General features: G+C 34.9%; 1 protein-coding gene across 3 annotated transcripts in view; it reads right to left on the bottom strand.

Moving 5' to 3' along the window:
* Positions 1-8,713: 8,713 nt before the first annotated feature.
* Positions 8,714-26,249, bottom strand: part of MOSPD2 (motile sperm domain containing 2) — a 49,549-nt gene continuing 32,013 nt past the window's right edge. The window contains exons 6-15 of one of the 3 annotated variants that reach the window (XM_036744974.1): positions 24,840-24,900; positions 22,401-22,439; positions 19,269-19,393; positions 17,957-18,133; positions 17,336-17,448; positions 15,721-15,817; positions 13,698-13,794; positions 13,213-13,342; positions 12,349-12,448; positions 8,714-11,380 (exon numbers count right to left, since the gene is read on the bottom strand). In XM_036744974.1, coding sequence (XP_036600869.1) covers positions 11,225-11,380; positions 12,349-12,448; positions 13,213-13,342; positions 13,698-13,794; positions 15,721-15,817; positions 17,336-17,448; positions 17,957-18,133; positions 19,269-19,393; positions 22,401-22,439; positions 24,840-24,900 — 1,095 coding nt within the window. In that variant the 3' untranslated portion in view covers positions 8,714-11,224. The remainder of the gene's footprint in view (positions 11,381-12,348; positions 12,449-13,212; positions 13,343-13,697; positions 13,795-15,720; positions 15,818-17,335; positions 17,449-17,956; positions 18,134-19,268; positions 19,394-22,400; positions 22,440-24,839; positions 24,901-26,249) is intronic. The other 2 variants (XM_036744975.1, XM_036744976.1) reach the window with 2 other exon arrangements.

The following is a 26,249-nucleotide window of genomic DNA, read 5'->3' as shown; positions in this document are numbered from 1 at the left end:
TCTGGTGACTATAATTCTCATGGCACAAGATAACTCTTATGCCCTACAGACTGGCGTATGTGTAAGGATGACGAAAGGCTTGTTCTCACCTACAAAGGCCAATCCCAGTGAACTCGTGAGGTGGTTGACCAGATTTTTAAAAGCTTATTCACATTTGCTGGTCCATCAATTTTCAAATGGCTCTGAATGAATTTTAAGACAATTTGGTCTTTTCTGTCCTTCTGGTTCTTTTCTGTTATGTAAATGCAGGTGAAATCATTCAGTGGCTTAATAATAGAAGCATAGCCTGAAACAGATTTGCAATAATAATGGCCAAATCCTAGAAAAATTCTTAGATCTAGAAGGTTCTTCGTATGTGGCCAATTCAGGAATGCTTCTATCTTTTCTAGGTGAGTTCCCATGCCTTGCTGTGACAGTATGTGACACATATACCTGACAGAGGGTCTGTAAAACTGGTACTTGTCATTTGAAAGCCTAATGCTTCTTCTTCTTTGAAGTTTATACAATCTGCACTGATGACTTCCAGTACAACTTCCAGAACACTCTCCGTCCTTCTTTAACAGGTTAAGTGCTTGGCTCGCAGTTTTCCTTTCCTCCACAGCTCCTGCTCTGATACTAGGAGACTTCAGTACATAACGATACTCCCTCTCAAAAATCATAATCTCTCAATTTCTCAAATTATTCATTTCCTATGACTTAATTCTCCATTGAATCACAGCTACACACAGAGATGGTCATACCCTTAATATTACATTAGACTTCCATGCCCATAAACTTTGAAATCTTTTTATCTAATCAAAATGTATAGTCATGCCACCTATCCCTCTGTCTAACAAGTCCAAACTTGGTCCTTGGCCCTCACTGTAACCTCCAATCTGTCCTCTAGTCAGTTTCTACCTCCCCGCCTCACCAACCACCCTAGGATCACCGCTGCACCGGCTACGCACTCTCTTTTCCTTCCCTATCTTGACACTTGGTGAACCAATTGGATTCTACACTGTCATCTCTCAAATGACCATTTATTCTATCAAAGATCTTGTCCTGCCAAACCTTGGCCTTTTATTGCTCCCATAATCTTTCACTACTACTCATGTGCTGCCAAGCAAAATGGAAGAAAATCACAAAGTCATGTTGGAGGGGTGGGGCCAAGATGGCAGCTGAAAAGCAGGGACTAGTGTGAGCTCCCTGCCGAGTCCCTCCAAAAAACCTATAAAAAATGGCTCTGAACAAATTCTAGAACTGCAGAACCCACAAAAGAGCAGAGAGAAGCAGGGCTCCACCCCAGGACAGCCTGGATAGTCTCTGGGTGAGGTCTATCATGCACAGAGCTGGGAGCGGCTGGGAGCAAAGCCCAGAGTGGGCAGAGCATGCCCCAGTGCCCTGAATCAGTCAGCTGCAGCAGTTACCAGACTTCTCAACCCACAAACACCAAAGACAACAGAGAAGGTTAGTGGGAAAAGCTGCGGGAGAGGAAGGAGTTCACGGTTTGGCTACCGCCGCGGGGGCAGCGGAGGTGGGGCAGCTACAGAACTACAGCTGCAGTTGCTTCCAGCCCCAGGCCCAACTGGTGGGAGGAATTAAGTGGCAGATCAGAGCAGGAGTGCACAGCCTGCTGAAGATCTAAGTCCAGTCCAGGTTGGGGGTTCTTGGGGAAGGAGGAGTGCTGGTGTGGCAGAGCTGGTGCATCCCCCCAAGCTTGGAACATAGAACTCTTTAGTCTATAAGCAGTCATACCCCACTGAAAAACTCAAGGGTCAAGTTAGTTGGTTGGGAATATGGCCAGGCAGCAAGCATACCAAGATTCAGTCTCAGACTTTGGAGTCTTACTTTGGTGACAAAGAAGACCAAAACATACAGCCAGAAGAAGTCAACAAAGTCAAAGAGCCTACAACAAAAGCCTCCAAGAAAAACATGAACTGGTCTCAGGCCATGGAAGAGCTCAAAAAGGATTTGGGAAAGAAAGTTAGAGAAGAAGAGGAAAAATTAGGAAGAGAAATGAGAAGGATGCAAGAAAACCATGAAAAACAAGTCAATGACTTGCTAAAGGAGACCCAAAAAAAATGCTTAAAAATACACTGAAGAAAACAACACCTTAAAAAATAGACTAACTCAAATGGCAAAAGAGCTCCAAAAAGCCAATGAGGAGAAAAATGCTTTGAAAGGCAGAATTAGCCAAATGGAAAAGGAGGTCCAAAAGACCACTGAAGAAAATACTACCTTAAAAATTAGATTGGAGCAAGTGGAAGCTAGTGACTTGATGAGAAATCAAGATATTCTAAAACAGAACCAAAGGAATGAAAAAATGGAAGACAATGTAAAATATCTCATTGGAAAAACCACTGACCTGGAAAATAGACCCAGGAGAGATAATTTAAAAATTATTGCACTCCCTGAAAGCCATGATCAAAAAAAGAGCCTAGATATCATCTTTCAAGAAATCATCAAGGAGAACTGCCCTGATATTCTAGAGCCACAGAGCAAAATAGAAATTGAAAGAATCCACCGATCACCTCCTCAAATAGATCCCAAAAATAAATCTCCTAGGAATATTGTTGCCAAATTCCAGAGCTCCCAGATCAAGGAGAAAATACTGCAAGCAGCCAGAAAGAAACAATTGGAGTATTGTGGAAACACAATCAGAATAATACAAAATCTAGCAGCTTCTACATTAAGAGATCGAAGGGCTTGGAATACGATATTTCGGAGGTCAATGGAGCTAGGATTAAAACCAAGAATCAGCTACCCACCAAAACTGAGTATCATGCTCCAAGGCAAAATATGGACTTTCAATAAAATAGAGGACTTTCAAGCTTTCTCAGTGAAAAGACCAGAGCTGAATAGAAAATTTGACTTTCAAACACAAGAATCAAGAGAAGCATGAAAAGGTAATCAAGAAAAAGAAATTGCAAGGGACTTTAGACTAAAGTTGAACTGTTCTGTTTACATTCCTCCATGGAAAGATGATGTGTATGATTCATGAGACCTCAGTATTAGGGTAGCTGAAGGGAATATCCATATGTATATATACATATATATGTTTATGTATATATGTGTATATGTGAATGTGTATGTGTATATATACATATATGTGTGTGTTATATGTATATATATATATATAGAGAGAGAGTGGGCACAGGGTGAGTTGAAGATGAAGGGAAGATATCTAAAAGAAATAAAATCAAATTAAGGGATGAGAGAGGAATATATTGAGAGAGAGAGATAGGGAGAGATAGAATGGGGTAAATTATCTCGCATAAAAGTGGCAAGAACAAGCAGTTCTGTAGGAAGGGAAGAGAAGTCAGGTGAGGGGGAATGAGTGAATCTTGCTCTCATCAGATTTGACCTGAGGAGGGAATACTATACATAATCAATTGAGTAACTTGCCCCAGAGGAAAAAAGGAGGACGAAGAAGATAAAAAAAAGGCAGGATGATAGAAGGGAGAGCAGATGGGGGTGGAGGTAATCAAAAACAAACACTTTTGAAAGGGGACAGGGTCAAGGGAGAAAATTCAATAATGGGGGATAGGTTAGGAAGGAGCAAAATATAGTGAATCTTTCATAACATGAGTATTGTGGAAGGGTTATACACAATGATACGCATGTGGCCTATGTTGAACTGTTTGACTTCTTAGGGAGGGGGGTGGGGTGGGAAGGGAAGAGGGGAGAGAATTTGGAACTCAAAGTTTTAAAAACAGATGTTCAAAAACAAAAAAAAAAAGTTTTTGCATGAAACTAGAAAATAAGATACACAGGCAATGGGGCGTAGAAGTTTATCTTGCCCTACAAGAAAGGAAGGGAAAAGGGGATGGGAGGGGAGTGGGGTGACAGAAGGGAGGGCTGACTGGGGAACAGGGCAACCAGAATATACACCACCTTGGAGTGGGAGGGGAGGGTAGAAATGGGGAGGAAATTTGTAATTCAAACTCTTGTGAAAATCAATGCTGAAAACTAAATATATTGAATAAAAAAATGTGAAAAAAAGAAAGCTACCCCCCCCAAAAAAAAACAAAAACAAAAACAAAGCCATGTTGACTGGTTTCTCCACAAATTTAACATTTCTATAATTTCAACTAGGTCCTCAATGTAGCAAGGCAATCCTTTTACAATCCTTATTAACTCACCCTGGCACTTACTACAGAGGTTTTTCTAAACTTTCATTCCTCAAGCTTCCTAGAGCTCCCCTCATCCTCTCAGCTGAGAACCTCACCTCATTAAAAATTTTTCCGAGGCCATTTTGCTGTGTCCTCTCTTATCCCATGATCTCACAACACTCAGATGCCTTTTTCTACTATCTTCCCCTTCATTCCTGTCTTACATAACGAAGTGTCCCTTCTTAACAAGGCAAACACCTCTATGTGTACAAGTGATGGCACTACACCTTGTCTTGTCTGACAGATTGCCCTATCATCACCCCTCCTTTCTCACCACCCTTCAATCTTCCCCAGTCGTCTGGCACTTTCCATATTGCCTACAAAAAGGCCCATGTTTTCTCCATCCTCAAAACCTCTCACCTCATTCATCCATCCCTGAAGGTAATCATTCCATATTTCTCCTCCTTTTTATGGTTAAATCCTTGAGGAAGCTGTCTACATTTGACACCTCCACTTCTCTTTATCTTCTCTTCTTAAATCTCTGTAGTCTGGCTTCTGATCTCATCATTCTCTCCAAAGTCACCAATGATCTTTGATGGCAAAATCTAACTGTCTTTTCTCAGTCTTCATCCTTTTTGACTTCTCTGCAGCCTTTGACATTGAAAATGATCCTCTTCTCCTGAATACTTTCTTCTCTCTATATTTTCATGGCACTACTGACTCCTGGTTCTTTTCCTATCTACCTGACTGTTCCTTTCCAGTCTCTTTTGCTGGACCTTTATCAAGGTCATGCTCATCAACTGTGGGTATCCTACAGGGCTCTGTCCTGGATCGTCTTCTCTTCTCCCTCTATACTACCTGATTTGGTGCTCTACTATCATGTTTATATAGATGATTCTCAGATCTATTTGTTCAGCCCTAACCTCTCTGCTGACCTTCAGTCTAGCATTTCTAACTGCCTATGAGACATTTCAAGCTAGATGTCCCACAGACATTTTAAACTCAACATACCAAAACTGAACTCATCTTCCTCCTCCATTCCAAATCCTTCCCTCTCCAAACTTCATTATTTAATATCATTCTCCCGTACTCCCTAGTTGTTATCCTTAACTCATTCTCTTTTACCCCTAATGCCCCTTAACCAATCATATACTTTCCTCGGACACTGCCTCAATATGGTGCAGAGACTCCCTGTTACCACATGCCTAGACTACTGCAACATGCTGCTATTTGGTCTTTTCTCCATTCCGGTCTGTCCTCCATTCAGCAGTCAAATTAACCATCCTAAAGTAGATACAGGTCTGACCAAGTCACCTTCTTCTCCCACTCCCTTTCGATAAATTGGCTCCTTATTACCTTCCAGGGCCAAATGTAAAAATTTCTATTTAGCTTTTACAGACCTGGACTCCCCTACCTATGCTGTTTTCTACCTTATCCTACATCACATACTCAGAGTCAGAGACAATGGTTACCCTCAGTTACTTCATCTCCAGACTCCATGAATTTCCCTTGGCTGCCTCCCCCCACCCAGAACTTTCCTTTGTCTTTGCCTCTTGGCTTCCCTGGCTTCCTTCAAATCTCAGCTAAATTCCTTCCTCTGCCTCTGTTCTGAAATTTGGGAAAATCTCAATTGAATAGCCTAGTACACTATCAATTCTGTACTTAAAAGCCTGATGATGGTATATCAAAAGCAAGTTTTATTTGCTGTAGTTGAGAGGGTCATTAATTTGGAATAACCTGGATTTGAATCCTGGATCTAGTGCTAGTATACTGCCTATGTAAATTTTTTGGGAAAAAAAACACCTAATTTATCTGGGCCTTTGTTTTCTCATCTGTAAAATAAGGGTATCAAAGATACAGAGCTAGAAGGGATTTAGAGGTCCTCTAGACTAAACTGCTCATTTTATTCGAGGAAACTGAAACCAAGAGAGGATAAATGATTTGCCAAGGCTACTTTCTTTGTTATCTTTGCTTAGGACAGTGTCACGCACAAAGCTGGTACTTAATAAACATTTGTTGGCTTGCTAATACTGTTTTTCTGTCATAAGTCTCTCCTAATGTTTTTCCAATATTTTCCCAAAGACAACAATTTTAGCAAGGTATACCAACACTTTCAGGTATTTCAAGTCTCCAACTATTTAATCATTTGTTGGATGTAAACTGTGAGTTAAAAGGAAAGAAAGTATCCCTCCCCCCACCCCAAAGAAAACTTTATCGAAATTAATTTTTTTAAAAACTTTCAAAAATAGTAAAAGCTGATCTCAAAGCACAAAAGTACCCAGGGAAAAACAAATAAAATTTTGTTAAAAGCCTGAAATTCTCTTGAAGCTTAAGGAACGTCAACAATAGGCAGCCCCACTCCTCTCTTTGATTGTTCTATTTCCCAGTTTTTGGATGGAGCTTCCAAAAGTGGGTTACACATACAGTCTATGTGATGTGGATCTCAAAGAAAAGAGGTACCTTAGAATTCAGATTGTATAAATAAAATTAAGACAACACTGTTTTAGACTCTAATGTATTTTTAAAAAACAGAATATTGTGGCTGCCTTGGATCGTATCACATTAGTATACAATAAGTTTCTTGAAGGCAAGGATCTTCCCTTAGCTAAATTTTCTTTCTCCACCAGCACCTATCAGTGTTCCCCATACAAGTTGTTGTGGTTGTTTCAGTTGTGTTTGATCCTTCATAACCCCATTAAGGGTTTTCTTGGCAAAAATATTTGAACTTGGGTCTTCTTGACTTCAGGCCTGATACACTACCCCATTGCACCACTTAATTACTCCATAAAAAGTAGGCACCTAATAAATGTTTGTTTTATTGCAAAAATTGTAAGATTCAGTTCTTTTGAGTGACAAATCTATAAAGGCTGGATCTGAGCCATTTGGTTATCAATGAGCATTTACCTTCCCATCTCCAACCCCTGCATACTGCAGTTCTTTGGTACCATGAGTGCTATGAGTATTTTAGTTGCATATTAGACCTTTATTTCTAACTTACTTCATTGAGGCATATGCCTAATAGGATTGGTGTATAAAAAAGAAAATACCATTTATTCTCTTTCTTTGTATAACTTCAAAATGATGCCAGAACATATTAAGTGTAGCTGTCTTCCCATTGCACCTTCCACAATGACTGTATCACCATTGCCAATTTGAAGGATTTAAATAAGGGTTGCTCTAATTTGCATTTCTCTTAGTAATTCAGAGCATGTTTCCATATGCTCATTAGTAATTTGAATTACTTCATCATTTGAGAAAACTATCTTCATGTCCTCTGACCACTTGAATCTATAGGGGAATGGCTCCTAGTGATAGATATTTTTCAATTTTATATTAATCTTTAGTATCAGACTTGCTGTATTTGATGGCAATGCTTTCCTTATTCTATAATTTCTTTTCTTGTTCTATCTTAATTTTATTCATTCAAAAGCTTTTTAACCTAACGGAGGGCTTAAGGACTTGTATTTTTTTTTAATAAGAAAGATTCAACTCTTAGAATTGGTTCTTTCAGAAATTTTGGGGAGGCTTTTCTCAAGAACCTCAGGATGAAAGATGAAACACTGATAGGTGTTTTCTCTTCCAACCCAAGGCAGCAACAGGGACTATTTTTTTAAAATTTGATTTGTAGACCCTCCCCTTAAATGCGGCAACAACAGTGCTCTGCACTTAATAGAAGATATTGACTATTTTTGTGGAGGATGTAGTGATTAGGGCTACATTGACTATGAGAGGTATGGTCCTAGGTGCTGAGGTAAAGAGAACATAATCTTGGTTTTAAGCGAGTTTATCAATAAATAGAGGAAAGGGGTTGTAGGTAAGCATAAGTCAAAGTACAAAGTGACATGATTAAAGATGAGATGCAAAATTCTTCAGGAAAATAATTAGGGAGAGATCATAAGCCACTTTCAACTGCAGGACAGAGGGGTAAAAATCAAGGAAGATTTAATGGAGGAGGTTGTATCAAAATGGGACCTGATAAGTAAAGGATTTCAACTGGCAGAGACAACATGACAAAATCAGGGAACAGCATAGTCTGAATAGAACAGAATACATAGCTAAGAGGGGTTTTAATTTCTTCCTCCTGGCAACAAGAAGCCACCTAACCTCTTGTGTTTCATGGACCCCCTCTGGCAGTCTGGCAAAACCCAAGAACCACTTCTCAGAGGTTTATGAATGCATAAAATAAAATGTGAAGGATTAAAAAGGAAATCAATTATATTGAAAAAGAATTATCAAAATTATTTTTTAAAAAAAGTACCCAGACATCAGATTACCTCACACTAAAAAGTTTTGAAGAGAGAAGTGACATGGCAATATTTACGAATTAGATTACTTTGACTTGAAGAAAGAATTAGGAGGGCATGTACTACAATAGTCCAGCTGAGAGGTGAGGGCACTTGAACTAAGGTGGTGGCAAATGAAGATGAGAACATGCTAAAAAGACTAGAGAGATGGAATCAGCAATTCAGTAATATTTCATTAAATGTATTCCTTAGATTTTAAACATGTTTTCCTCATTTATGTTCTAGTAACTGAACCGTACCCTTTAGAAATCTGTTCTTTCTTTCCCTTCACATGGTGAAAAACAGATGCAGATGAAATATAGAACTTTAAAAGCTAGAATAATACTTGAGTTTAATCATTCAATTTTTCAAAAATATCTTTTGAGAGTAAAAACCATAAGTTTTCTTAATGATATTTATTTCATAAATGTAGTTATTCCTCTAAAACATATTAAAATAGAAAACATGTTCTTCTGATCAATTATACAAAGAAAATACCAATATAGTAATAAAAATACTGAAAATATATGAAAGCACCAGAACATTAGAATAATTACACTGGCAACAATCTAAGAATATATTTCTTGCAATTGTACAATAAAGTGCTATTAAATCCAGTCAAAATTAGTGGCAAAATTTTGAAAAGTTATTGTATTATGAAATTGAGGCTAGCTAGGTTCATCGGTTACCACAATTCTAGGCTACTTGCTAATCAACTCCATGATTAATTTTTTTTTAGCTTCCAAAATGAAAACTGGTTTAAAACATTTAAATGTTGGACCTCAATAATCTGTTCATGAACAATTAATGACAAATTTTGAATATAAAAGCACTTAGAAGACAAATTGTATAGAAACAAAAAATGACAATACGTACAAGACAGTTGAGATCAGATGAAATCAAACACATAATAGATATAAGATTAAGTATGAAAGATAAGTGTATTGAAGCTTTTGATTTTTATAGTATATTTTCAGTAATTCTGCTTACTTACAATTAATCATTACATCAACATTAACACCTTTATACTACTGAATCCAATAATGAAAGATTGATCAAACTTCAAGCAAGAACAGTCGACATTACTGCACCTTGAAACATTAAAGGGACACTGTTAGGACAAATAATTTTCAATATGAGCAGATGATTTCTTAAGTTGGCAGCAACAAAATACACATACTTGGTCCTTGATTATTCAAAACCAATAACGTAGTATACATAAAAAACCCATTGTGCACAAACACTGATAGAAAATTAAAAGTACTTAGGAAGGTGAAGAGCAGTCATTTTCACATCTGGAGTTCATAAACTGAAATAGAAAAACTAAATTAAGAAAAAAATACCACAGCAGTGTCCTTTTAATGTTTTAATGCCTAGACCAATCTGAAGAATCTAGTCTACCAATATTCATAAATCAATTTCTATAGAGCCAATCCCTGAAGACAGATGATCACGCCTTGTAGCAGAGTAAAAGAACCAAACAAAAAAAACGACATCTTGATTAAATCTCAAGATTTATGTTACATGTGTATTTGTTCTCTCATATATAGTTGGGACTGTGAGCTGAAACTCTTCCCACTGAAATGAACTTCAAACCTCTGATCTTAATTATCCAATAATTCAAGTACCAAGGTAGAACACCACAGAAGTCAAATAAATGTGCATTAAAAATCTCTTGGTCCTATCCAGGCTCTTTCTCCTCTTTTAAACAGAGTTGACAATACAATATTAGAGTGCCCTTAGAGATATCCCATATTTCCTAAGTTCTCTTTAATGCTAACTGATTTCAGCCAGGAATGTGTATGAATTAATGATATCATTACATTTCTCAAATATTAAAGCTTTCAAAAAAAACTTTCTCAAAAAATGACTTCCACAGGGAATCAAGTGCCTCCTCTACTTGGGGGAAATGAGGAATTTGGGTGGTAATGTAATTTCAGGGTTACAAATGGCTGGTCAGGCCTTTGTAAGAGACAAAAAAAATGGCTGAGTATGGGTACAACAGATTCCCCCCCCCCCATAAACAGGTTTTGTCTACATGTATCATAGTAATTCCTTTAAAAAAGTGAACAAGAGTTGCTTAAAAAAAATATTTTCTGGGAAAATGTGATATGAACATTTTTAAAATAAAAGTCACAAAAACAAAGTTGTTAGTTTTAAACTGATTACATCTAAACCAGAGTATTAGTCAAAAAGCCCTAAACTCAGAGAAGGCAGGTTGTCAAGGAATACTGATAGGAAACAAAGGCTGAAGGTGGTTTGGCATAAATAGTTTTACATTCCGAAAGAACATCAACTATAACTGGCTAGTAGTTCTCAAAATTACAAAATCATGATTACATAAATTACTCTGTATATTTTCTTATTCAATAAACACTTCCTTTATATACACAGTATAGAAAAGCTAACGCGTTTGGCTCAACTACAGTAATTCAGTTCCATAAAAAAGGCAGATTATATCTTTTGGCTGCAACAAAGCATCTGCTTACATTTTCAGTTCAGCAAGATAAAACTGAAACAAGTCATGTTTTAAAGTACTCCAACCAAAAGAAAAAAAAATAATTTATATTCAGAATAATAACATCCCATGGTTTTATTTTCACTTATAAGATAACTAGTCATCTACAGTCAACTTCTTCTGTGTTCTTAATGTAGATCCTCATTCTCATAGTCTTCTCTTTTCATGACAGACTGGCTCCTCTTTGTCATTCACTTCTTAAATGGCAAAGAATATCAAAGAGCTGCACTTTGGTCTCCAGAGAGCATATGTGTACATGACATTTTTTTCTAAATGGATAAATTTTAGGTCTGATTCCTCTTCACACTAATTAGGAGAGCCAGCTATGTCTCTTACAGAGTATTACTCCCTTGACTATATAGCAGATAGAAGCAAGAGGTGGCAAAAGCAAGTAAGAGCACAGTTAAATACAACAGCAGTTGTTGAAACCAGAGACAACGATCAACTTCATCTTGAAGTTTCCTATTGATGTCTAGTAAACGGGTGAGCTGAGAAAAAAAGAGATGAAAGACTGCATCCATAAAATATTATATTTATCATGTGAATGCTGAATAGGCACATTTGAAATCCAAACACTTAGGTAATATAATTAAATGTAAACAAATAAGTAATGTAATTTGAACTCTGTATACTTAAGTAATGTAATTAGATGGAGAAAAAAATGACTAAAAGCTATACATGTAGCACCAAAATACACTTGTTATGTGAGTTTGTGCCTGATTACTTGTAATTCAAAAAGGTCTACTTTTGTAGAGAGGGAAAAAAACAAAACACTAACTTTTAGAGGTAGAGAAAACTTTTGGCTACCAGGAGCTGTCCAAGTTCACAGAACATTAAAGTGAGAATGAAATCATCTAATTCTAGCCTCCATATTTAACAAGTTAAGAAACTGAGGCACAGTGAGATAACTTCACCAGGTCAAATAATCAGGGACAAACAAAGGCAGGCTTCCAAACCACGTTTGTAACTCCTGATGGTAGTCTTTTCTATTACAATATGCCACCACTCTCATACTATCACCCCGTGACCATTCATCAACCACCAATCCAACTGGCAACACAGTACCACCATCAATCAATTTAGCTGGCAGAAATAAAATCATTATAAACTAATCGTGTGTACTAAATAGTACTTCCCCCTATTAAATATTAGAGATCCCTAAAGGCAATGGCTTTGTTGGCTTTCTTCAAAACTCCCCAAAGCACTTCGTATGTTGCACAGTTGTCTTTTCACGAATAAATGATTGGGGCTTGAAAGATTTACAAATCGCAAAGGTAAAAATTCCATCCATTGCTTATTTAGACCTTCCCCAAGAGGAAGCAATCTGACACTTTTTTCAGTCTCCAATATGAAATATTTTTTATTTACCTTGTAAAAAAATGGATTTCTAATGTTGATAAAGGTGAACAGTTTGAATTTGATCTTAGTATTTAATTTAGAAAGAAATAAAACTTACTTGTAAATGAATATCTTCATTGCTTTTGGATGGAATGTTAAAAGAATTTTCTTTTAATGTAAGACAGGATGGTTTACTGCTATCAACGTGGCATCTTAACCTGTAAAAATTTTCTTTAATCTTAGTATACAGTTTTTAGCAGAAACAATTTAAACATTTAAAAATTTGAAAAGTCCCTTCCTAGAGTAATGAGGCCATATCACCCATTCCCCAATCCTCCTGATTGGTACTAGCAATCAAAATTTATTAATAAGCAATCTCCAGCTTTCTGTTCTGACTGGCACTTTAGTGAACCTACTGTTAACACCTTAAGTAGACTGAAAACAGTGATGAGATACATAAGAAAGCAGAAATTCAGAGTAATAATATGAACCTATGGAACTACATAGGCTTTTCTTTCTTTAGGAAAATCAGTAATATAAAAATTGGTACTTAATATACTTTCAAATATATGGAAGTAATCTTGTTTTGTTATATTTATTTTAAAATGTTGTACTTATTCTGTTCCTAATAATAAAGAAAATTTTTATGCCTCATTTATTAGTTGTTTTAAACAGCTTAACACATTTTAACAGATTTCAAGTATCCTAATTTAAGGTAAATACCTATACACAATTCAATCTATTTTTTGCTTAATGGATATTTTGAAGTTTAAACTAGAGATGTCTGACCTGTGTTTACTTCCAACATGAGGTCCCATGACCTTAAATAGCACTTAATTCATTTTCTAGTTCCTGTCAATTACATCACAGTTAAAGTCTCAGACATCAATTTCTCTTTCTATTCACATTAAAGTTACTGTGACTGACGTCTCAGTCAACACAGGCACATACTTCTTTTTTACCGAAGCACACAGCAGCTTACCTATGCTCCATTATTTTGCTTCTGGGTATGTCCTTCCAGAACTGTGCCAGCTCTGCTGCCCCTGTACCACAAGGCTGTTCCATTTCTGCAGCCATTATTAGAAAACGATCTTGAGGGGAAATTGTGAAACCTTCAGTCCCAAATAATTCAGCACAGCAATGAGGGAGAAAGAGAAAGAGAAAGGCAGAACAAAAAAAGCAGAATAGGAAGGATAAAAGAAAAACAAAGGGGCAGGTAAAGAAAAAGGGAAAAATGTCACTTGCATGTCTGGATTAAGACACTTTTTTCACTTTTCAAATTATTTTAGTGCAGAATACCCTAATTTAATCTTCTGATTTGTAAGCCACAATTTTAGAATGATTATGAAGAAAAAAGAGGAAGAGAAATGCTGATTTAATAAGGAAAAGGTTCTTTTAAAAATGAAAGATTCAGATTTTATTAGTAGCTAATAAAATACCACTTGACAGTGACTTGATTTAACTTACCCCCATGAAGAGACACCACTATATCTAATGATGAACCAGGGTCACAGCAACTGTTACTTGGCTTAACTCTGTATTTATCTGGAGCTGTTGTTCTCACCTGAAACAGTAAGTGCACTTAGGCCGATTAAAAATTCTAACTTCACTTAAAGTCAGTTTCATCCAATACAACCATTTATTGAATGCCTACTATGTACGATGTACTGTTAGGTTAAAAAAAAATGAAAAAGAAGATGAAACTATCTTGCCCTCAAGGAGCTTATATTCTATAAGGGAAGTCATTATATGTACACAAGAATATGCAAAATATATATAGAAAATAAAAAGTAATTTCAGGGAAAGGAGAAAGAATAGTAACAACTGCGGATTTAAGGAGAGACTCCATGTAGGAAATGGTGTTTGACCTGAACCTTGAAGGAGGTGAAAGTTTCTAAAAGACAGAGGCAAGGAGAGAGAGCATTACAATCAGAGAGGCAGAAGACTGCCACAGCACAAGAGTGGGGTATGGAATATCAGGCAGTGGCCTACCCAATGTGAGATGCTTTAAAAATAGTTTGAATGTGAAATGAACTAAAAACAAAAGCAATGCTTAAGCTAATAGTTTACTCTTCTGGAGGGATTAGGGCGGAATGGACCTTGTATTTCACTAGTACAGTGAATTTACAGTAAGAAAACTCTTACTCCCAATGAAAGCTGGCATGCTCTGAAACTTGGGAGTCTCAACGCAGCTGTCCAGAGCACTGAGAAGTTGAATGACTTACCGAGGGTGTCAGAGATGGGACCTAAACCTAGCACTGTTTGACTCAACAGTCACTATACCAGACTGACTGTTACATTACTTTAGAAAACTCCAGAAAATTCAAAAAGCAATCTTGATGGATAAGCATATAAAGTCTTTGTTTTAAAAGATAAATATAGCAAATCCAGTGACCTAGTATTTCCCATGATCCTTGCTGAACTGATTGTAAGTCATAATTTTAGAACAATTATAAAAGGAAAAAGAGGAAAAGAAATACCAATTTACTAAGGAAAATGTTCTTTTCCCTGGATTATAAGGATCAGCATATATTGGATCAGCACTTGGATTATAAAACGTACATAACACAGGAAAAGAATGATTTGATTCTATAAAATCCAGAACTACACACTCAAAAAAGGCTATGTATATTTGTTCACTAATAAACCTTAGATAGCAATAGTATAATCTTTAAAGCAATTTTAATACATAAATATTAAAGTTTAAAACATTAGTGCACAATAACCATAAGTTAAATGTACATGCATAAATATCTATACATACACATATATCTTCATAAATCTATATATGCTACAGGCATCGTATTCATTAATGGGATAAATGCTAAATCCAAACCCTGAAAATGCATGCACTGAAGGACTGAACTTTCCATTCTGTAATTCCATCTGTCTTTACTGATCAGATTAATTAAATTATTCACTCCATAAGGGAAGTGATTTGCTAGTATTTTAATTTACATTAAATTATTTAACATTGAAGTTTAATGCTGAATACTATCTTATGACTCAATGTTGGGAGTTCTGGAGAAAAAGGTCCAGGTAGGATAAAAATAAGTTGCAATTCTACAGGTTTAAAAGGCAGAAACCTAAAATAGTGGACAGAAGACAATAGCTTTTAGAAAAGTTATGACGGGGCAGCTAGGCAGTGCAGTGACTAGAGCACCGGCCCTGAAGTCAGGAGGATCTGAGTTCAGATCTGGCCTCAGACACTTGACACACTTACTAGCTATGTGACATTGGGCAAGTCACTTAACCCCAATTACTCTGCCTTCCCCTCAGCAAAAAAAAATGAAAAAGAAAAAGTTACGACGTGCCTTAAATTTATAGATCGACTCTTACGCTGTATGTTTAATCATCAATCTTTTGAATGTTTTATTACTAAAATGATTCCTTCTCCAAAATTTGCCTGGACAACCTTATGTACATAGATGACTTCCTTAAAACTAATTAGACTGGTTTTGTGACATTTTGTAGATTTTAAGCAATTTACCTTAAATGCAACTATGTTTTTTGTTACATTTGTGAGTACTATCAAGCACTTCTTCTCTCCAATTTCTTTGGATCCAAAATAAAGTTCCTCAGCGGGGCTATATGTAAACAAAACAAGATTGCTATTTAGTTTGAAATAATCCTCTGTATTACACTTAGGATTAATTTCAGTCAAAAGCTAAATGTGTTTCTTTGGTATCAGTACTCAGATACAGAAATCTGCTAATACAAACTTGTCAAAACAGACAAAAAATAGTTGCTATTCTACTTTTATAAACACAATATATTTAATTTATACAGTATTAGGAGTTAGCCTAGGTCAAAATGCAAAATAAGAAAATTGTAATGCTGACTCACATTTATATTTATATAACTGCTTCTCCATAAGTCTATGAGGCAGGCAGTTCAAGTATAATTATCCTTCATTTTGCAAATTTAAAAAAATGATTGTCAGAAAAGCAAATTAAGTTCCCCATAATAATAAAGATAAGGGCTAGAATTCAAGCCTTTGGGATTATTTTTCTTTCACCACACTCTTATCTCCCAAAAAGAAAGAAAAGAACCAGGAAAGGTAGTTCATCAATCCCTTAATGTATGAACTCAAAGTACATTTAACATCTTGGAAAGTTATTTAAAAATAACCAAAACATAAATAATTAAAGAATTGACAATTATAGCTATAAGATAATGAAAAGCACTGTTTTTACAAAAACTGAGTCTAGTGGTAAATGATAATGATTTGGAAGAGAATTAGAAGAATAGAATGTGATCAAAATGAAAGTTTTTGATATGGGGACATCTTTTTATAATTTAGACAGAAATTCAGCATTACAAAAAACTAAAATTTTGGAAATAGTTTGCAAGGCAAAACACATGACAGAATGCTTACTGTTTTCAACTTAGAATTAATTTAGTGATATTTCCCCCCTTTGTTTAATAACAACATTAAAATATAACTCAATAGTACTTCTGAATTACAGTTTACTTGGTCAAATTGCATCAGACTTCTCTGAAGGCCAGTGTAAGACACATTATTTTGGTTCATTTAAAAAAAAACAAATATAAAAACCCCTATCAATCATCCCAACTTAAGCTTTTGAAGACTCTTCTTTGCATCAGGTATTTCTGGGGGTCAGAGAAGTTCTCAAAAAAACATTAAGAATTTTGCTTGTTTCTTTTAAAAGAAGCCTCTTGGTCATCTTTTGATATGATACTAGTATTATCTTCAAGTGGATAGATAGCATAGGTAGAGAGCTAGCCTTCGAACCAGGAAGACCTGTGTTCAAGCTATATGTCTGACATATATTAGCTGTGTGACCCTAAGCATGTTGCTTCAGCTCTTGGTACTAGGTGCCAAGATTGTAAATTGCAAAGAAGGTGATGACCTGTATTATTGATGGAAGGTGTTTTCTCATTCAGGAGAGTTCTCTATATCAATGAAAACACAGGTCCAGTTCCTATCTCCTTATCCCTATATTTCCAAAAAGCGATGAGCTATATAGAACTATCCCATATTTCACAATTCTGTTAAAATCATTTTTAAAAAATGTATGTCTCTCACACACACACACACACACACACGCGTAGTGCGGGTAACCAAATCTTGAAATCTTTACCTGATGTGCAGTAGAACTCCTTTAAACATGCTCAATGATTTCTTTAAAGTTTTTATCTTTGAATCTATTTTATCAGACTCTTCTATTTTGGAAGTTTGTTCTACTGAGCTAATCTGTTTGAAGACAAAACCAAATAATTATAGAAAAATAGAAGGTAATAAACCTATTGACAATTAAACAGTTTATTCTACTGAAAATAATGGCAAAGGATGATGTTTCTATCTAATTCACTATTTCTAGTTGACTTTTGTATCATTATCACCATCACCACCAAAAACACTCCTTGAGTACTACTGTGTGTTTGGCTGCAAGGATATAGAGAAACTGCAAAACACGTCCTCAAAAGATTTACAGTCTCTAGGAATTCTCATTAAACCATACAATAGCCCCTTAAATTTGATTTAAATTAGAACATTATACTACTATCTCTTCAGTCCACTTAGAATAATCAACTTAGGGAAAATAAATTACGTAGTGAGCAGCTATACTGCTTCAACAAAATAGCCAAAAGAAGGAAGAAAAAAATTGGTGCAAGTCATCAATGTACAAGTTTAATCTCATTTAAGGTACAAAAACATTTCCATATATTTTGTTTTCCCCACTACTTAATCTTATAATTACCTTTCTGGCAATGACAACTTGTTCTTCACTGGCATTTGCTTCCCCAGTTTCTTTATTATCTGTTTCTATATCTTCTTTACTTTCAGTTTCATCCTCACTGGTAATAGGTCCATTTTCACACAAAGGGGTTTGAAAATCATCATCCACTAGTGGCGGATAACTATACTTGAAAGGATCCTGAAACATAAAGAATAAAATATCAGTGGTTATCATAAAGATGCTAGCAAGAAAAAGAAATAAATTATTTCCCCAATGGATTCAAAATGTACTTTGACTTAAAGTGATATTTTAGAAGTTGAATCATTTTAAAAGGCTTTTTATTATATTTCTAAACTTTCAATTACAAAAGTCCTATGGGGAAAAGATTATAGAAAATAAAAAAAAATTTTAAAAGCTATACTGTTTCTAATTTAAAGACCCAAGAAAAATGAACAAAAAGCTATACTATGTAGATTTTTGAATTTGCCATTCCTTGGCTCTGACTGTAAGTCAAAGTTAGCCTAGTAATCACTATATGTCATTAACCTGATAGAAAAAATAAAGCTAAAATAAGGCTAAAGTCTTAAAACAGTCTCTGCAAGTTTTAACTGACACTTCCAAATAAACTTACACTGCTCCATAAAATGTTACATTTTAAAAATGTCTTTAGCACTAGTTACAGCTTAATAGTCACATAACTTATAACATTTAACTGACATTCCCCCGGCCCTAAGAGCCAGTCAACCAGTCATAATACAGGAGTTGTGGGGTTATGGAAAGAGAACTGGATCTGGTATAAGAAGATTGAGTCCTGGCCCTTACTCACTGACTGCATTACTAGCCACAAAGTACTTCCCCTCTCTGGGCTTCAGTTTCCTTATCTGTTAAATGAGGCAGCTGGACTAGAATCAGGAGTGGGAAACCTGCGGCCTCAAGGCCACACGTGTCCCCAAGTGTGGCCCTTTGACTGAAACCAAATTTCACAGAGCAAATCTGCCACACTTGAGGACCTAGACGGTCACATGTGGCATTGGGGCCGCAGGTTACCCACCCCCAGAAGATGATCTCTAATACTTCTTTCATCACTAAACCTATGATCCACTTGGCTTAAAATTTACAATTAATTTTGTTAAGGCCTTATACATTTCTTTTTGTGATGTGTATTTATTAATTATAGTTTCAGAAATCCTACTTTATGATTACTGGGTACCTATGATCTTCCTCTATATATTTTCCACTGCTTAATTTTGAAGAGTCCCTCCCCTCCCCCAACTAAGGAAAAATACATGACTTTATCTACAAATATTTTAGACTTGTCAACCACCATACTTACAGTTCCACCCATGTGTGGGGGCAAGTATTCTATGCTGACGTACTCCTGCACTTCATTTTTACCAGTAAACTTCAACATGTTCACTGCTTCTGGACCAAGCCAGCCTTTCACAATTTTAAAAGCAGCTAGAGAATATACAATAATTTCATTAAATTGTTTCTTATTTAACTTATTGCACACATCACAAAAGGCTGGTCTAAGAATTTAATAGTCAGTTTTTTTCTTAAAAGGTATGTATATTAACATTTTCTAATGCTAGAAGACAGTTATACCATTATTGTACTTTATAGTTTCTAAATGCCTAACATTCAGTAAGCCAAGTTGCCATAACCATCAGTGAGTTTGCCATTTTCCACAAGGCTTTGGACCTTGCAGAAATCCATGGTGACTCCAGTTGCAACAGTCTTAAAGATTGGGCTCACTAAACACAAGGGTGGAATGAAATGGAAAACGGTGTTAAATAAACTGCAGTGTTTTCACCGGCACTGCTTACCCCATGTGGGAGCAGCCTGTGTCAGAACATACCCCATGCACACCATGACAGTATCTCAGATGCACTAGATTGACATCAAAATCAATCAACAAGCATTTAAGTGCCTACCATGTGTCAAGCACTGTGAACAATCTGGGAACACAAGATTTCCAGCCCCAACTTTCTAGCTCAACTCTAGATTTTCTCTCATCTAAGAACTCTCAGCCTGTCTCCCAGAACTCATCTAGCTCTGAGGGCAAAGAACAAGTTCCCTATGAAAGGGTTGGGAGGGATAAAAATACCATGGAACACCTATCAATGTGGTTGTTTGGTAATTCTCTATGAGCCTCCATTTTGATTCAGCTAATATGGATTTTTTTACTGGTCAAAACAGTTTGAAGCATATCCAGTGAGAAATAATGAAATACATATTTTTATTACTAGGCATGTGAATTTGTAACCTATCTTCTCTGAGCTCATCTTTAAAATGGTGAAAAAAAGAGCTTTGTAAATCTTATTAGCAAATATAAATAAGGTGTGCAAAGCTTTACATAGCATAGGTAAGGGTTTCTTTATGAAGCTCTTTTTTCTTTGTATATAATTTTACATATTTTAATATATATTTTAAAACATTTTAAAAATATATTCAAGATGTAATATGTATGTTATATGTATATATTTTTGTCTTTCTCAATTTATCTTTAAAACATTTAACAAATATATCAAACATATTTCAAATATATATTTAAATATGTATTCCAAATATATAAATTATTAAAAACATAAATTATAATTGTAATTATATTTAATATATTATAAATACAGTTTAAAAACCTATTTTAATTTGTATTCTATCTTAAATATATATTTTTAGGTAAGATGAACTAGGGTGGCTTGACAAATATATAACAAATGCATGCTAATAAAGTTTACAAACCATAAAGTTTAAATATATTTCACATATATATTTATTTTAATATCCTATATATATTTTTAAGTAAGGTTGGTTGAGCCAAGATGGTTGAAGAAAGCAAGTAAAAAGATGTAACTCAGAATATGACTTATCAGGCATTCCATGCTGATATGTTTATTTCTTTGATTGAGAGATTCCACAGCTTGGTATAAACCCCAAAGAAGTCAAAGTATATGGAAATTTTTGTCACCTTCTTTTCAAGCATACTGTAATTCCAAATATGGTGGACGAATTCAGACTTACCAACAGTGTATTAGTGCACCTGACTTCCCTTAGCCCTTTCCAACGCTTTTCACCTTTCAACATCTTTGACACTTCTATGAGTGTGATATGAAAGCTTTCCAGGCTAATTTTATACCAATTCCTCTTCATGAACTGAACAAGCTGATCTCGATACTCTATTCTCTTACCTCTGTTAACATAAGGTGTTCCACATGTTGGAATGCAATCCCTCTTACCTCCCCTTTCAAAAACTATGTTTTCCTTCAAGGGTCTACTGACTCGGTAACCACTTTAAGATCCTTTCCTACAGTATTTTGAAGACAATAGCAGAAGTAAAGTGAAGTGAGGGTTTATCTTCACGCAGCATTCCATGATCGCCCCATTTGTATCTCATTTTTTCTTACACTAAACTTTGATATGTGTTTTATGTCCACACCAGGATGTAAGCTCCTTGAGGGCAGGGGGAATTTCATTTTTGTTTTTGTATTCCCAGAACCTACCACAGTGATATGCACACAGACACTTAAAAAACGCTTGTTGAATTGAACCAGCCTTCAACTATTATGCCATAATAGTTTTAGCCAAAGTCTCAGGGAAACATCTCTGTTAATTTGACATATTTGAAATTGAGAAGGAAAAACCAGAACATTTTATACTTTGGTCAAATGTGTTTTTATGATTTTTTTTCCCACAGACTAAATATATAATGTATATGCATGTGTATATAAATATTTTTTTCATGCATTTGTGCCTAAACTTAATATTATGCCCACTGACTTAACTATAACAGAATGCCAACATTTATTTTTATATACAAGATAAAAATAGTCATTCTAAAATTTTTCATGGCATGGTGGAATGAGAATTGGGAGATTTGGAGTCCAAGGACACAAACAAATCATAGCTCTACTACTCAGCACTTGTTGTGTGACTGCAAGCAAGTCACTTAAGTCTTAAGGCCTCACTCACTGGGAAAAGGAAGTGACTGGATTAGATGATAGCCTACTGTAACTTAAAATAAGTTAGAAAATGTGATGTGATACTGTCAAGAATGTTTCTTAGACTTTTGTAACAAGTCTTTTGGGTATACCTACTGTTAAATCTATTCTAAGTATTTTGGTCCCAAAGAACTTTGGGAGAGAGCAGGAACGTTTACAATCTGAGACCCAATGGCCTCCATAACTCAACCAATTTTTCTGACATTCTACAAAAGCCTCTGATCAGAGCTTCCCTGATAAAACTCTGATGTTTGCAGACAGATGCTTCCAGGGATACCTCTGAAGTCTAGATAGAAAGTCCAGGGATTTCAGGAAAGCCATTCGACATTCTACAGGGCTTTAGATTCCAAGGAAGTTCATAAAACTTATTACCACGGCATATATGGATAAGGACAAAATGTGAAGAGATTATGTGAAGGTAAAGGGTATTTTTGCTATATGAAAATTCCCAAGTAATAAAAACTCACCATTCATTATCCATGGCATATCAAAAACTACAATTTTTGCTGAAAGATAAAAGAATGGATGAATTCAATAAGGCTTAACATTTCTATAATAATACTAATTATCCATTTATGCCAATCCTTAAAATAAGTGGTCAAGAAGCTAAAACTAAAACTGGGAAGCCTGCAAACTGGATGGCTCATTAGTAGGCGAAATGTCCAATACAGAATATACAGCACCAACAATACTGGGAGACCTAACATGTCATAATGATGTGATTCTAGTACCATCTCTTGGCAACTCTATCAACCTTCAGTTCTTCTACTGTTGCTATTGTCTTCTAAGCATGAAGAAATGTAAGAAAAGATTGAGTAGTTAGCAACCTAATGCCAACTACTGATAAATGACTAAATGCATAGGGAGAGAAAAAGATAGGGAGATTAAAAAGAGGCATAAAAGAAGTTAGAGAGTGACAGGGAGAGGGGGAAAGGGAGAGAAAGGGAAAAGAGGAAGAAAGCATACACAATGTTGTTTATTAGTAATAAGAGAGAAGTGAAAATTGGTCTATTAAATTTTGTGGGCCATTGAGTTTTTTTGAAAAGTGATTTCCAAATCTGGGTTATATTTTAAAAATATTTATTGAAATTAGTTGTGTTATAGACTCTACTGGTTATTCTTTTAATGAAAATGTTCAAGCAAACAAAAATAATTGATATATTTAACATTATGAACTCTAAGAAGCCTATATTTCCAAACACAAAAATATGATTTTTATTCTGATATGAAGATATTAAGCAGACATTTATAAATGTGAGAAAGGACCAGAAAATACAAAGAGATTTCTGGTATTATTATACTCTTAGAATTCAGATGAATAAAAATGGACCAACATTCTCCCAAGCATGCAGAGTTCCTGAAGCGCATATATTTATTACAAGTAAAGAGTAAATAATCTGAAGACAGATCACTGTAGTTAAATCTCTCAAAAAAATTTAAACTAAGTCTCAAGTTTAAGATTTTACAATTACTTTTTAAGCATAGAATTCAATTAAAATTGCAAATACTTTATGAAATTATTTTGAAAAATATTACATACATACAAAACTAAATGGTGGCTATAAAAAACTTACTTTAAAGTGAATTTAGGTAGTCAAGAAAAAAATATATATATACACACACATACACACACACACACATACATTTACCCTAATTATAAATTAATCTTTCAATTTAATTGAGGTCACTGGCATTCAAATTCATTTTGCATATGTTCTTTGCTCTTTAATGTGCTTTGGTTACTTCAAATAGCAGGCAAGTAAAATTATTCACAAGGTTTCCAAAGTCCTTTGGAAAGCTTAAAACACTAAGTAAACTATTTCCATTTGAAAAAAAATCAGGAAAACAAGAGGCCAAAGAGTAAATCAGCATAGCCTCACAATGACCACTGATTCTGACCTACATCCCTTAATAAATTAATTGGATAAAATGAAATCAGGGGAAAGCCAGCACAACTTCAAAACTGTGGGGCCCCCATGCTGGATACTAGTCAAATTGGCCTTTTGCTAAGAATATGGAGATTATCAGCATTTTTCCTGGAAACAAAGCTGAAAGGAGAACTCAGTAACCAGAAGATTATATTAATCAATATAAATTCAAAAACTGAGTTTGAAGGAGAAAATTATGATCACATAGAGCTTTCTTCTCATCTAGTATTTCACATTAGAACAATACTCAAAGCAAAGTTGGGAGTAAGTCATATCACAGCACCTGAGCTATAGCACCCCAAAGAATACTGGTTATAATATACAAGGATTTAGGTGGTTGGCGATTTTGAGTTTTTAATTTGTTGATCCTTCCATGTCCCCTCTTCCTTTTTAAAAAGAGTCTTTCCTTTTGACTTAGCTTAAAAATGTTAGCATTCACTTGCTGAAATGATATATGCAATAAATAAAATGAGAATACCCAAGTTGCTACAGAATTTTTTTTTCTTTTAGGGGATTAATGGAAGTTAAAGTACAAAAAAATATGATTTCTGTATACTAGACCCTATGATAAAGAATTTTTTGTGATATTCTGTGGCTGGGGGTTAACTGAAATTTTGTGAAATGCTGTCTATTTTTTCTTTAACTTATAAAAACAAAGCACCAGCACAGTAACTAATATTTGAAATGGGCATTTTTTAAAGATAGTTAACTGTGATATGTACACATGCATGGGTGGATATATTTTGTGAAGCATGAAGATATATAAACGTGGTATATGTATAAGCAATGTGGATTTACTTTTATAAAGGATAAAATTCCTTAAGAACGGTTTTGTTTTGAAATCTGTGAATGTGCTAGCAGGCTTGAGGAACACTTTTCACCACAAAAATAAAAACTCCACAGGGCAAACTCTCCCTAAGTGCCAAAACACCTATAGCTAAAGTATATGAAATTTATAAAAAGAAACCAGTTACTTACTGAGGTATTTAGGATAATAAACCTTAAAGCAGTTGATGATGAACCGAACAATTTCCATGTCCTAAAATAAAGATTACATATTTAATAAATGAATATTTCTACACTATAGAATTTAAATATAACCTGTCAGAAGAAAATGGATGTGCCGACCACAAATAAAAAAATGTAATTCTGAGCTATCATTAGACACTTCAGAAAGTGAATTGGTGTTTGAACACAAATCCTACCTAACTTCTCGGAGCCTGTTTCCTCATCTGTAAAATGTAGATAACATTAGTCATACCTACCTCACAGAACTGTTGTGAGGTACTCTATGTAAAGTGTGCTATAAACTTTAAAGCTCTCTATTAATATCAATTACGATGTATACAAAGGAAGTCAGATTTATTGCTGTGTTGAGCTTGGTATTACCACCCTGAGCAACTCTCTTGAGTTCTCTCAACTGTAAAGTGAAAGGTTGGGACTACTCTAGCCTCTAAAGGTCTATGATGTCATGTGTGTGCATTCCCCAGGAGCTCCATCTGTCCCAAATTGCGCTGTGGTACGAACTGTGAGAGATATGTTAACTATGAAATACGAAAAAAACATCATATCCTAAACTATCTGTAAATGAATCCTGGATGAATAGAGCCGTTTTTATTACATAAAGGTGGCATATGAACTATTATTTTTGTAAAATTAAGATTTTCTTATAGTGAGTTGCTTTTAACTGGAATATACAATATAAAGAATTTAGATTAAAAATAAATTCCAATTAATCATAAAAGTACCTCCACAGCAAACAATCATCTCAATTTGACCTACAACTAAGTATCTCTGCCTTGCATTTTACCATAAGTAAAAAGTAAGGTTCCAGAAATAACTGGCTATGTCTTAAGAGTGAAAAGATGGGAATCAATACATTCATCGCAAACTTATCATGTTTATATTTGTCTAGCAAAATAAAATAATGTGGTACATGAAAGTTTTTCGTAAGCTTTACACTACATATTGGAAAGAAAATCCCAACCTAACTTTTAAGATTCAAATTCTGTTAAAAGTAAATGTCATGTGATTAAGTCAAAGTGTGTTAATATGCCATTTTCTTGGATTGAGATCTATGGAACGGATAAGACCACATCTTTGACATTAGTTATGATGAAAAGTGGTATGTTTATCTTAAGAATATTAAAATGAGTAATTCTAGCTCTGAACTTAGCATCTGTATATCCTGAAATCACATAAAATATATAAAATGTCACATAATACTTAAAACTCTTGAGATTTTAAGGAGAATACTTTACTAGTTGAAGGATTAAAACAGTATTTTTTGGTATTGGAGAAAAATTCCTGAGACTACAATTACCTACATTAATGACCTGAAATGATGAGAGACTTAAAAACAAGACTAATTTTTAAACTTCATTTATG

The sequence above is a fragment of the Trichosurus vulpecula genome, chromosome 2 (genome assembly GCF_011100635.1).
Source record: "Trichosurus vulpecula isolate mTriVul1 chromosome 2, mTriVul1.pri, whole genome shotgun sequence".
NCBI classification, from domain to species: Eukaryota; Metazoa; Chordata; class Mammalia; order Diprotodontia; family Phalangeridae; genus Trichosurus; species Trichosurus vulpecula.
This window is presented reverse-complemented; position numbering and strand designations above follow the sequence as displayed.